The sequence below is a fragment of the Pseudonaja textilis genome, chromosome 14 (genome assembly GCF_049901715.1).
Source record: "Pseudonaja textilis isolate UNSWEBS1 chromosome 14, rPseTex1.2, whole genome shotgun sequence".
NCBI classification, from domain to species: domain Eukaryota; kingdom Metazoa; phylum Chordata; class Lepidosauria; order Squamata; family Elapidae; genus Pseudonaja; species Pseudonaja textilis.
The window spans coordinates 7,629,786-7,644,304 of NC_142003.1; the positions used below are offsets into that span (position 1 = coordinate 7,629,786).

Sequence of the window (14,519 nt, forward strand, 5' to 3'; positions counted from 1 at the left end):
TTTGGAAAATAGCTTGACCCCTTCCTCCTCTCTGTGGCAGCCCCTCAAATATTGCAACCCTGCTATCATGTCTCCCCTGGTCCTTCTCTTCCCTAGACTACTCATACCCAATTCCTGCGTTCATCGTATGTTTTAGCCTCCAGTCCTTTAATCATTCTGGTTGCTCTTCTCTGCACACTTTCTAGAGTATGTCTATATGTGTTTCTCCTAATATACCCAAGGCCTACCCAACTTCACCATGCTCACAGACGTGTGTGTGTGTGTGTATTTATATATACACACACTCAAACATGCAAGCAATGCCTCATACAGCATCTTTGCGCGTCATTTTCATGACTGTAGGCCTGTTGAGATCAGCGTTCATTTCATCCATTGGTATTTTGAGATTTGGCCTGGAGGAATCATCAAGCTTTGGAAGTGATTTGGAAACCCTTTCTAGACTTTGTTCTTTGGACAAAAACAAAACAAAACTCTGAATTTGGGATCTGCTGATTTGTTATCGTAGAAATGGCTAGTATATATTAAGTATGGAAAAGTAAAAAAAAAGCTGAGGTTGTAACTTTTATTCCCCTGAGCTGAAAAGAATTGAAATTCTCCCCCTGCCCCGCATCCTACTCTTTTCTCTCTTCCGAAACTCTTCCCCTCTTTCCCATTTATCCTTATATTTACTTGTATTTTTTTTAAATAAAGTTTCATTTGGGTTTTCACACACAAAATACAAGTAAAACATCTTTTTTGAAAATAGCATGGTCCCGGGTTGAATTTCTTTATACAGACACAAAACTCAATTTCATGCTCCTTTTTGTATTCTATTCCATATCTTATACTATTTTACATTTTCTATATAGTTTTTCCCCCTCTTTTAATTTTCTCAATTTTATTTTGAATCTCATCTCAATTCAAATCATTATATTTATACTTTTGTCTGTTCTGTTTCAATTTCATATTATCTTTTCTCATTAAACAAATTTTCTCCTGCAGTTACTAACTGGAGTATGACACCTTTATATCTTTTAATTACATCCATTCAACTCTTATCTAAATTTCATTATATACCTTAAGTTTATGACCTTCAATATAATACATAATACATAACTTCCAATTGAATTCTGCTTGGTACATTCTTATAATACACACTATATTCTTTTTTTTAAAAGAAAGATTGTAAATATATGTAATTATAAACCCTCATTCCATTCCAGTTCAGTTCTATCATTAATAATCATTAAATCTTAACATCTTTACCACTTCTTTTCAATTAAATATCATACTTCTTTAAAACACATATAATCTCCATAATTAATTTTCCCTTATTTCTCTTCACATATGTTTTATAAATCATTAAATATACCTTTTGTTACATTTACTTATTGACAAGCATTCCACTGAATTACAATAGCTATTTTATCAGACATTTTAATCATACATTGTTTCATATTTTCTAAAATTATTTCTGCTTCCAGTATAACCATATTATCTTATGTTCCTTTGCAGAATCCCTTTTTCCATTAATTTTTCACCCATTATCTCCAAATAGGCCCTGTTTCTCTATATTTTGCTTCTGTCCTTTATAACTTCTTTTCCTTTCTTTCTTCCCTCTCATCTTCTCCCTCCCCTTTTTACCCCCTTGTCTCTCTAGTTCTAATTCTCTCTTCTGCATTTCCCTTTTCTGTTGCTTTCTGATTTTATACTTATTTTTCACTCTATTTTTTTTTGAAGTTGTTTTTCCCAATCTTAAACTTTCCATTCTCTTTTCCCCCTTTCCTTTTTTCCCATCTAAGATTACTTGTTCATTAAAGATGGCTTCTTCTTTGTCACAATCTTCTTGTTCTGCAGGCATTTCTTGTTGTTTCTCATAATTCAAAATCTCCATTTCTAAAAACTGAAATACAAAGCCAAAAGAACATCTCCCTTCTTGTGCATCTTCTTTGTACTTTTTAAGTTCCATTTTCAGTTCTTCTAAAAGTGGAGCTATTTTAAACAGTTTTAAACAACTGCCCGATTGATTTTAGTCATTCAAATACAATAACCAAAAATCCAGAAATCATCAAGTAATCCAGATAGTCCCAAGTTATATCTTCTTATTTCTTTTTCGATTTTCTCTTCCTGGGGTTTTTGTTGCGATATTTCAGTTAGAATGTATCTTTTGGAAGTCTTGTTGAGATTTTGCTATAAGTTCTTTTTTAATTCCAGACAGTCTCCTCCCTTCCAGATCCTGCCCTTTTATTCTTCCTCTATCCTTTCCTGTTTTCAAAAGCTTTTAATTATCCAGAAATCTTTATTATTCCTTTGACTTTTTATTTTCAGCATTAAATGCCTATTGATTTTTTTCCAATTTCTTACTTAAGTCTTTTAGCTGTCAGTATAGGAAAAGGAGAAAAAAAACCAAATCTTTTCCCTTTTCTCTTTCCTTCGCAGCTTAAAAATCTTCTTAGGGAACAATGTTATTGTTTTTTAAAAGTTTCATTTCCAGGGAACCCTATTTGTTGCTTTTGCTGTTTGACCCGGTCAACCAAAACTTTCTCTTCTTATCTTCCTCCTGCACATTCTTTTCCAGTCGAGTTCTTCTTTGTGGTGGCCATTTCTGACCACCGCTGCAACCGCCTTCAGGAAAGGGAGTAATGGCCAGCTGGGGAGGAGAGATGTGGCTCTCCTCAACCCTGCTGGCAGTCTCCCCCCTCTTCACCACCTCTATGGGGTAGCTTAGCCCCAAAACCAGCCAGCTCAGGGCGCTCCAGCGCCGCGCACGGATCGAAGCCTCGCAGAGACAAGGTTTCAGTCTGTCGCTGAAGAAGCTCAAACCGGAAGATATTTACTTGTATTTTGTACTTTGATAAGTTTCCTGATAATAATATTTTTTTAAAAGGGGGGAAGGGGAGTGATTTGGACAAGAAGCAGGTCTACCATTCCATTCTGAATTAAGCCAATTGTAGGAGATGACCAGGCTGAGCCTAAAGGAGGGGTAAAACATGTCATCAGTCTCAAGTCCCTTCACATCGACAAGAAATCTAAGTCCAGCCCACCTTGAATTCCATTGGCTATTATCTACCACCAATTTGTTTTGATTGTTAGTAATTCAGATTCTTGTAGAGTGTCAACTAAAAAAATACTTATTTGGTCTTTTTAGTTGCCAGTTGAAAGGGAGTGGAGGGAAAGCAGTGCATGCCTTAAATGCTTCAGATAATTGGTTTGGCAGCCGAAGCTGTTGGCATGCAAGATTATTACTGGAGACCATGATTGATGACTCTTGGCTATGGATGTGTCTCATTGGAGAATATACCTCCAGGGGGTGGGAGGAAGACCAGGGTCAAAGGTGAAATGAATGATGTGTCTCAGAATCAGCTGCACCCAGGAAACACCAACATGTCAACTCCTAATAAATCAATCTTTTTTACTCTGAGAGATGCAGCTAGAGACTTATGATTTGAATGGGGGTGCATGTTGGAGCCTTGACAATAGAGAGCCTAAGCTTGCAATAAAACCCTTTACATTTATTTGAACTGCCTGGATTTCCAGATTTCCTGTGCTTGACCCCTATGTGAGTGGCAATCTCAACCTCCATTATTTCTTTTGTAGAAAAACTAAAGGTATTTTTCACCAGCTAGGTTTTGAAATTACTACCCAGTTAACTGGTGGGGGAGCGGAATCCTACAGGCCCAATAGTTTCAGTGCACCATTGTCTGCAGAAGAGAAACCTGAGCTCACTCACCAAGCACTTAGTGGAGATGTTCGTGCTGATATGACAAAACTGCACATTGAAAGGTTGTCTTTCTGCTACTAAGATCCATTAAGGAGACATCCCGGCTGTCAGGGAGACAGCACGCTTTTCAATCCCAGAGAACTGCATATCCCACTTTTTACTGCTTTGATTGAATCAGAAAGAACATTTTAGTCATGAAAAGAAATAGTTTGGCACAATATGGAGAACATTGTGCTGGCAGAAATCTAGTTGTTTAGGGAGTCTTGAATGGAAACTCTTTGAACTGCTTTAAACTAGGGGAGGGTGTTTCTCCTTCTTATATTTTATCTAAGAACTGGTGGACATGTCTGAATATCCAGAAATCTTCAGTGTGGAAAGTAGCGGATAGAGCTCTCAAGTTTCTGTCACTACTTTTGAATTATTTTAGACCAATCTTTGGAAGAGCTTACCTTTCTCTTCTCATCCACCTGTAGAATCTAGTCTGTTTTCTTTAAAATACGTATGTCCTAGTTGATGACTTGCTTTCCAGCCCAAATCCTGGATAGCGGGAATGTTGAGTTAAAGCAAGTCATAGATGGGTAGGTGAGAAAAACAGTTGATGAGGTTTGAGAGATAAATTAGTTCTAGCGGCCCATCCCATGATATCGAATAGTGGAAAAAAGTCATCCATCAAGGTGGATGGAAAGGATTATTATTCTCAGGTGCTCCTTGGAGCTGATGTCTGTTTTGATAGCCAGAAATTGTGGGGGAATCCTATGAAGATTTAAACCTTCTTCCAAACCCACCCCCAAAAGAAACATTACACAGAATGAAGGAACGGAACTGAATTGGAAAGATGAGAATTTTTTTTAAATTTAGCTGAGAAAAAAGAGGGGTATGAAATGTCATCCTCAAATGGATTTCACCCATACAATTTCCATCTTGGTCAAAGAACATGATAAGATTTACCCCGTACAATGTTGGATAAGTAGGTTGATCAGACATGGCTACTGGTCAACCTGCTGACAGTCCCCAAAAGGAAGCTACTGTTTCTGTATCCAATTCCTGTATTAGTCATTCGTTTTCCCTTCCCAGTGATTAAAAAAATAATGATTTGGCACAATAGGAGTCTACCACTCATTTGTGCCTCTTTTTTTTTCATCTGTCTGTAGCTGCAAAATATGAAATGCCCAAAAGCCACAGAGACAAGAGTGACCAGAGAGTTCTACTCTATGGGGCCCCTCTAGGACTTTTCATTTGATGACAGCTGTCAAGAGAGACACCTAAACTTTAAATCAGGGGTGTCTAACTTGGCAACTTGTGGACTTCAACTCCCAGAATTCCTCAGCCAACCATGCTAGGAGTTGAAGTCCCCAGGACTTAAAGTTGCCAAGGTCGGACCCTCCTGATTTAAATCAATGTTCATATGAAACTGAGCATTAGTTGACAGAGGGAGAAGTTAATTCAATTCCCCATAAGTGCATCTCTGTTTGGGGCCCCCAACTAAACCCCTTAGGATTAATGGAACAATAGGCTTATTTCACCATGGAAATAATATGTGAATTATCCATTTAAGCCAAATGAAGGCAGCCAATATTTCATTTGGAGTTTTACATCAACTGCCGATAGATGCATGCAATAATTAATTCACGAACCCAAGAATAATGCAAGGATATCCATTGATGACCAGATGTGTGTCTCCCAAAGTAGTCAGTCAAATGAAGCAAACAAAGAGGAAATCACCAGGATTAGCACAGGATCAAGCTAATGTTGTTACAGTACTGCATGAAGTCATCAAATGCCTTTCAAAGAAATTAGGAAACCCCCCCACATTCATTATAATTGTGTTTTTCCTTAAGCCACCAATCTTGGCATGTCCCATTTATGTCCTTTTGAGTGGGAGGGGAGGCAAAACGGGTGTTCTGACTCATAGCTTCATAGGGCTGGAAGCAGGTTCTGACCAGTTCTGGAGAACTGGTACAGGAAATTTTGAACAGTTCAGAGAACCAGCAAATCCCACCTCTGACTGGCCCCACTCACATCTATTCTCCGCCTCCTGATTGGCTGGGTTTTCTTTGGTTGCCCTGCCCAGGAAAACGGGGCTGAAAAGAAGGTTAGTGGGGTGAGGAGGGAATGGGATTTTTCAGTATCCTTTCCCCGGGAGTGGGGCGGGAATGGAGCAAAGGTGGTATTCAGCAGGTTCTGCCCAGTTCTGGAGAACCGGTAGCAGAAATTTTGAGTGGTTCAGAGAACCAGCAAATCCCACCTCTGACTGGAGATTTTACAGTATCCTTCCCCTGCCACGCCCACCAAGCCACGCCCACAGAACTAGTAGTAAAAAAAATAAAAATTAATCCCACCACTGGCTGGAAGGGATCATGGAGTTCTTCTAGTCCAACCACCTGCCCAAGGTGGATGGACTCCTTACTCCATCCCAGATAAATGAGTGTCCAGTGTTTTCTTGAAATAAGGGGTCCTTGAGGCCCCCTAAGTTTGGCTGTTTTCTTGCATTTCTCTTCTTGAAAACCTACAGTGACAGAGCGCCCAAAACTCCAGGAGGCAAGCTATTGTTCTGACCCAAACCTTGTTCCAAGGAAACAAACATGAAATGGAGGTAACAGCAAAACCTTTGAATGATTCTTTACGAATTCCATCCCTTCACGGTTAAAAGGCTGTTTCAAACTAATTGCCTCTGATAAGAGTGAGCCTTGCCAAGATGGTGCAAGGCTGCCAAGAACACGAGATAAAGTTGCCAAGGAATAGTTCAAACATCAAGAGTCTCCAAATACCAACTAAGAGGGTCTGAACATCCACAAGGCTTGAGTGCAAAAACTTCTTTGCTTCCTGCAAAGAACTCTGGTTTCTCAGCTGGCTTTTATCTCTTAAGGGAGGGGCCATTACCTTGCAGACTTACTCCCGAGTTGCCCACACTGCAGCAGCTGCTCTTTCCTGCAACCAGCCCTGCATGCCCAGGCTCCTCGGGGAACTCTTCATCACTGCTGCCAGCCTCCACAATCTCTGAAGGCAGCATTCCACTCCCTGATGGTCCTGGCCCCATCCCTGAATCACACGCAGGCCCCTCACCTGAGTCCTCGCTCTCCAAGGCCTCAGCCATCCACACCTGCTGCTGGCAAACCACAACAACTATCTATTATTTAATAGTTGGGTCTCCCTCTGAGGAGTTCTGAGGAGCTCGAAGACATCCAAGGTTCCGGCTTCATGATGCTATGAAAACAAGTAGCAAGAGGAAGTTCCTAAGCCACACTCTTTGTGTATACACAAAGCCTTCCACAGTAGAAAGCAAGAATTCACCTCCTGTTAAGCTCTTATTCCTGCTTATACAACATGGCTCGAGGAATTGGTTTATCGCTAAGCAAAGCCCTGGTGATTTGGAGATAATCTTTTAATCTTTTGACTCTCACTGCTAAATGGCTTTGGTTGCCCACATATAACACCTACCTGTTGGATATAGTTATACATGACAAGTGACTCCACACCAGGATTTGGTAATGGGTGATGAGAATAATGGTCTGAGAAAAGATAGCTCAGCCCACAGAAGGAATGGAGCCAAGGGAAGTATGTCAACCCCTCTCTAATTCTCTGGAAAGTAAAGGCAAAGGAGAGAGCCTGTTGGGGTAGAAATTAAGGCATTCGGCTAGAAACAGGGAGACGATGAGTTCTAATCCTGCCTTAGGTCCAAAGTCAACTGAGTGGCCTTGGGCCAGTCTTTCTTGCTCAGCCCTAGGAAGGAGGCAACGGCAAACCATGAGCCAATTTGGAAATGTAAGCAGAAATGTTGGGCTAACACAGGGCTCTCCAAACTTGGCAATTTTAAAACTTGTGGACTTCAACTCCCAGAATTCCTCATTCCTGGCTGGAGGATTCTGAGAGTTGAAGTCCACAGGTCTTAAAGTTGCCATGTTTGAAGAGCCCTGGGCTAAGATATGGGCTTGGAGCAAACCTGTTGTGGTTCACCAACAACAGGTGCGGACGGCTGAGGTCAGGGAGTGGAATGCTGCCTTTGGAGATTGTGGAGACTGGCAGCAGTGATGAAAAAGTCCCCGAGGAGCCTGTGCCCAGTGCGCATGCATGCAGGGTTGCTTGAAGGAAAGAGCAGCTGCAGCAGCATGGGCAACTCAGGAGTAAGGCTGCAAGGTAATGGCTCCTCCCTCAAGAGATAAAAGCCAGCTGAGAAACCGGAGTTCTTTGCAGGAAGCAAAGAAGTTTTTGCACTCAAGCCTTGTGGACGTTCGGACTCTCTTAGTTGGTGTTTGGAGACTCTTTGTGTTTGAAATATTTCTTAGTAAAGCAATCTTGGCAGCCTTGCACAACCTTGGCAAGACTCGTTCTTATCAGAGACAATTAGTTTGAAACAGCCTTTTAACCGGGAAGGAACGGAACTTGTAAAGAATCATTCAAAGGTGTTTCTGTTACCTCGGTTTTGTGTTTGTTTCATTGGAACAAGGTTTGGGTCAGAAACAAAATCAAACAACTTCATTTCTCTTGATCAGTTATTTATTCTTGGAAATATGGCTTAGATTTTTCTGGCTCTTCTGATAGTAAGCTAGGCTGTCTTCAACTCAGTGAGGAACTGGTGTCATGTTCATTAGCTTTTCTAGAATGCTTGTCTGTCAAGCCACTGGGGATTTCTCACACAGTGAAAAATGTGTTATAAAATGATAAAATAGGAGGCCTGGCTGCTGTCACTTAGAACTGCCTTTTCAGCAAAATTCAGGATATATTGCTGCATTTTGAACAGATTCCGCATTCTTTGTCAGGGGATATTTGGGCTAACCAAGGCAGTTCCTCTTGTATTATTGCAAGGTTTTTCATCCGCACGTAGCATGACTGAAAAATAAGGGCGACACCAGACACAGCAACAACTGAGTTGCAAACATGGCGCAACAGAACGAGATTAGCCCACACAAGGAGCCCAGTTAATCGGTTCCTGATCTCTCTTAAGAGTAGACATCAAAGGGTACTTTCTTCTAATCTCAGATCCTATTCTGAAATGGGAACAAGCCATTAGCCGTGTTCCATGTTTTAATTAAAAAGGAAAGCGTCCTTTTAACAGCACCTGCATGCTATATAAAAGCACGAAGATGCCAATTAACAAGGAGACAGATGGAGGCAGGTAAAGCGTGCAGAGTATAATTTGACAACATGGGCTCTTTCAGAAGCAATTTAAATTCACCTGGAGGAGGAGGCAAAGAAGAAGAAGAAGAAGCGTCTCCTCTGAAGAAGGATGAGCGAAAAAGAAACTCCCAAGTGGGAGGCTGTTAAACAGCTACCTGCCCTTGTTCCTTGCCTAGGGAAGACCAACATGTCAAAGCCTCAGATGAAGTTCACACAGAGCCCAGGGCCCAGCTGTTGGATCTGGAACTTGTTCACTCCTCCCAGTTATCTGCTTGGAGGAGCCTTTGAGCATCCAGAGATCACGCTCAGTGTTAAAACGATTATGTGAAGCTTGGCAAAGATAACGGGAAGCATTGAAATGTTCCGTCGTCTTTTGTGCTTCACAAAGGCCTAAGTCACATCTTAGTTCAAGCATTAGAAAGTGAGTTCTCTGTTTATTGCAAGACCTTTCTGTAAACGCTTCACCTTTCCTGCCACTGATGATCAGGAAAATAGCGTATGAAAAATAGGTTTGGTTATGAGTTTGATCCTAGACATAGGATATAGACCCAAAGCCTAGTTATCCATAGGAACAGCCTTTGAGCACCAGAGATTCTCAGTATTAAAACTATTATAGGAAGAATTAGAACAGGGGTCTTCAAACTTGACAACTTTAAGACTTGTGGATTTCAACTCCCAGAATTCCTCCTCCAGTCATGTTAGCTCAGGAAGTGAAGTCCACAAATCTTAAACTTCCCAAGTTTGAAGACCCTTGATTTAGAAGGACTAGGGGTGACATGATAGCAGTGTTCCAATATTTGAGGGGCTGCCACAAGGAAGAGGGGGTCAACCTATTTTCCAAAGCACCAGAAACCAAGAAACAATGGAAACTAATCAAAGAAAGAGCCAACCTAGAACTACGGAGAAATTTCCTGACAGTGAGAAAACAATTAATGGAACAACTTACCTCCAGGAGTTGTGGCCTCTCCACCACTGGAAAAAAGACTGGACAGCCATTTCTTTGTCTGAAATGGTATAGGGTCTCCTGGTTGAGCAGGGGGTTGGACTAGAAGACCTCCAAAGTCCCCCCCAACTCTCCCCCCCCCCAAATAACTCTGTTATTGTATTATTTATTCTGATTTAAAGTCGCTTTCCAGATAATTGGAAGCATTGAGACATTTTAGCATCTTTTGTGCTTCACAAAGATCCATCTCAACCCCACTTAAATCCAAGAATTAGAGAGTGGTTCCCTGTTGACTGTCAGACCCTTCAGTAGACATGGTTGCGCAAAAAAAAAAGGCCTATGACAAACAATCAGGTTTAGTTCCAACTTTGATCCCGGATACCGGATGGAGACCTTGGGTGCTTAAACCTCTAATGACCTATTTTGCTCATCTGTGACTTGTTTGCCTGCAGTGATATGCAAGGCAACTGGACCTTCGCTTTTATTTTTTAATTCCCTACTGTAAGGTGAAGGAACACTGCTCCTGGTACCTTCTGAGAAATATTAAGAATGTCTAGCAGGGGGGGTTATTCTACCAGTTCAGACCAGTTCTATAGAACTGGTTGTTATGATTGTGTGCAGTTCAGAGAACCGGCAAATCATACCCCTGGCTGGCACACCCCTCTCCACCCTCCCCTCCCCTCCCCGCCCAGTCAGTCCTTGTCACGCATGCACGACATTGTGTACATGCCCAACATCGCTGACACCATTCTCCCTGCCCAGTCACGCCTTAAGGTATTTTTTTCCTCCTGACGATCAGCTGTTCTGATGATCAGCTGTTCTGGGATCCCCCTCCCTGTGTTACTGCTTCACCCAGGAGGCTTCCCTGAAGCCCAGGAAGCAAAAAGGGGTGTGGGGGTACAGGGGGGGTACAGGGGGAGCTGCACCTTCCTGGTTCCCAGGGAAGCCTTCTGGGAGCAAAAACACTCCCCCAGGAAGTTTACCTGAGGCCCAGAAGGCCCCAAAATGGCGGGAGTGCTGCAAAAAAAAGAAAGAAGAAGAAGCCACACCCACCCAGTCACATGGTCATGCCCACCTAGCCATGCCCACAGAAACGGTTATTTACAAATTTTGAATCCCACCCCTGATATCTAGAGCTAGCTTAGTGATGGACTTTGTCAAAAGAAAAGCTCCAGAGATATGGGGGCCACCTAGAAGCAAGTGATGTGGTTGAACTAGCCTTTCATTTTCACAGATAAATGAGAGAGCCGAATTACTGAGAACAACTGCTCTCTCTTTCTTTGTGTGTGTGCGAGTGTCTGTACAATGCACGCGTGTAAGATGAGCCTCCAATAGCTACATATATGAATTCTTGACTCGCTGCCAGGAGTTTACAATGCTCTCTACTGCTAAGATTCCACTGGTTTCTCTACAGGGAAGAAGGCTTGTAATTTCTTACAACTCCTATTTATGATCCGGCTGTTATCTCCATCTGGAAGGAGATCTTAATTTTAGCCCACACCACTGCGTCTATTTATACATTGCAGTCTGGCAATGGTATGTTTTATTTTAAAAACTTCTTTTCCTGTCTCTGGGCTAACACTCCCTTTTCTCTCTCTCTCTCCCTCCCTCCCTCCCTCCCCCTCTCTCTCCTTCTTTCAAAACTAGCAGATAAAGGTAACGATGATTTCTACTCCAAGCGGCGTCACCTGGCTGAGTTGGCTGCCAAAGGGAGCCTACCTTTGCACCCTGTGCACGTGGAGGAAGATCGGCCATATATCTTGGAAGGGGGCACCATGAAACAAAATGGACAGAAGTCCAAAGCCACCAAGCCACATATGCACCCCTTGGCTTACAAGACCTGGGATCCTAGCGACCAGTCCCTTCGAAGGCAAGCCTACGCAACCAAAGGGAGGAATTTCATGGGAGATCCCGCCACGAGGGACCCCTTGACTACACGGAGCCAGCATTATTTGCCCACACAGCCATATTTCATCACTAACAGCAAGACAGAAGTGACTGTTTGAGAGCAAATTCCCTTTGGGGCTCCTTTTTTTTTTTTTTTTAAAAAGAAAGAATTCAAAACAAAGCAAAAATCTGTCAAGAAGACAACCGTGAAGACAAACCAACAAACAAACCCAGGTTTCACTTGAAGCTAGGAAAGTCCATCATCCCTGGTTGAAGAAAGATGGACTACCTCTTCAAGGGGAGCACCTGTCAAAGACTGGGTCAGCGCTTCTATAGCAATATTCCGAAGTTTGCTCAGACTTTTCTATTCCACCTGGGAAATTGACCTCCCTTCCAACGGAATTCCCTCCCTTCTCCAAACTGAGATCCATGATGAAAAAGTAGCACAATTTAGAGACCCCCATCCATTGGGTTGAGAACTCTTTCCACCTTCCAGGAGAGGAAGGGAAGACTTTGATACAATCAGGATTATTCCTGTGATTATGAGGATTATTATTATTATTATATTATTATTATTATTTGCTACAAATTTTCAGAATGTTCTCTAGTCACTCAATCTGCGAACAACAGAAGGCTGAAACGAAGAGCAAAGACCAAAAGGGCATAATCCTGATTAGTGTCTGGGGGATTTTTTGGGGGGGTGGGGGTGGGAAGGTTTTGGGGGGTGAGTACCACCGCTTAACAAAACAAGCAAGCAAGCAAAAAATACATGGAGATCACACATCTCACGTTAAGAAAGAGCAGAGACTCTTTGGCCAACCCTACAAGACTGTTACCATTCAACGTATTACAAAGACTTTCTCATCGATTGAAAAGCTCGGCGTTTTTCAGTCTTACGGCATCTGTTTTTTCCAGATTTGTACGGGCCAAGAGTGACATGGACAGGAACCTCTTTATCCTGTCCTAAACCCTTCATCCCACAGCACTCAAGTTACTTTCTCTCCAGCCTGCTTGGCATTGGTTTTTTTTTTCTTTCTCAACCTAGTTAATTATTCCCAGTTTTCAATTACTTCAGGACTGACAATAGCTAAGCGTGGGTGGTGCCTTTACCATATTATTAATGTTTGATGACTGTCTTGTTTTTAAGTGAAATCTGTACCAATTTCAGATGCTTCCCTCATCTCTTTGGCTTCTGTTCTGGTTCTTTACCCCCCCCCCTTTTTTTTTTTTTAGCTGAGAATACACTAACATCACCTTTATAATGTCTTTTTTGGCAAAGACTGGAATTGTCACTCCTTCCTGGTCTCTTCTCCTGTTGAAAACTGATTTTCCCTGCCTTCTGATTTTCGGAGTATTCTGTTGTTGCTGTTTATGTTCCTTTAAAACTTGTTTAAGTCTGTTTTGAATATTTCTCTTTTCCTTCCTTCCTTCCTTCCTTCCTTCCTTCCTTCCTTCCTTCCTTCCTTCCTTCCTTCCTTCCTTCCTTCCTTCCTTCCTTCCTTCCTCCCTTCCTCTCCCTCTCTCTCCCTCTGCTGATTGTCATTTGCAGGTCTCAAGGGGAAGAAAAAGACACACGCAGGTTGGAGAATATAGCCTGTGATCACTTCCCCTTAAAAGAAGGTTGTATGTAAAAAAAAAAATTGTTTTAAAATATAGTTATTTCAATGTGTTTGTTCATGTAAATAGACCCACAGAAACAGCAGGAGATGTTAAGAGACTGCTTGGATGGGTGTCACCAAAGTTGAACAAACCAATGAAAAGGGCAGAGGTGGTTTTTGGGGCGGAGGGAGGGGGGGCTGATTTTGGTGGTCTCGTATTTCTACAAGCACTGTGCATTTACAATGTCTTGACCAGCAAATATTCCCTTGTTCTCCTTCAGAAAGAGCATCTTGGGACATGGATTGCATTTCTATTTCTCTTTTATTTCCTATCTTGTTTCCTTTTGTTCTCTACTGGGCCTGGTCTAGTATTATCAGACCTAAGCTGCAAAAATCCTTATGACCGCTGGGTGGCACCTCTAGGTAGCCCTTGACTTAAAACCGTTTGCTTAGTGTCCAAAAGTTCCAAAGGTCCTGGAGAAAATGGCTTACAACCAGTCCTCACACTTATGACCATTGAACACCCATGCTATGACTTGATCCAAATCCACAGGATCAAAATAAATACACTCGGCCTCTATTTACAACAGAATCCCAGGATCTGCTTGATCACCCTTGGTTGACCTTCCCAGCTGGGTTTTCATAAGCAAAACCAATGAAGGAAGCCAGATTTGCTTAAAGACCACATAGTTCGCTTAATAACTGCTAAGATTCATTTAACAACCGCTGCAAAAAAAAAAAAAGGTCATAAAATCAGGCGTGACTTACTAAACCACCACCTAGAAATTCTGATTCCCAAGTGTGATGATGAGCCGAGGACTTTCTGTATCTGTTTTGGCCAGATAATGGTCATCTGGATTTCTGGTATGCCTAACAGTGAGTAAACAGTGAGTAAACAGTGAGTAAACTGAAAACCATCTTCCCTAATGGATAATGCTGGCTATTAGGAGTGGAACCATTGCCACCAATGGACAATTCCTAAGCTGCCTTATGTACGGCTACTCACTGTTTCTACCATCCTGTCTGTCTGACTCTTAATCCCTTTTCCTGCCTGGGGTGGTAGAAGTAGAAGTCTTTATTGGTTGGCTGCCAAAGAATTGTATTTGCTGACGCTAAACCGATGCTCGTCGCTAGTCATTTCAACCCACTGTTTTTACATCCTGCCAAAGATGGGCTCGTGAGGGAGAAGATGAGAGAGAATTTTATTCTCATTTCATCAGTTCTTGGCGCATAGAGAGAAATGGAAGGACAGTAGGGTGGTTTTGAGAGTGGAAGT

The 14,519-nt window shown here is 42.1% G+C and overlaps 1 protein-coding gene across 1 annotated transcript in view; it reads left to right on the forward strand.

The window, feature by feature from the left end:
- The window catches only part of SHISA9 (shisa family member 9), a 160,020-nt gene extending 148,222 nt beyond the window's left edge, over positions 1-11,798 (forward strand). Inside the window, exon 4 of the mRNA XM_087912362.1 lies at positions 11,406-11,798. Coding sequence (XP_087768488.1) covers positions 11,406-11,764 — 359 coding nt within the window. The 3' untranslated portion in view covers positions 11,765-11,798. The remainder of the gene's footprint in view (positions 1-11,405) is intronic.
- Positions 11,799-14,519: the final 2,721 nt, after the last annotated feature.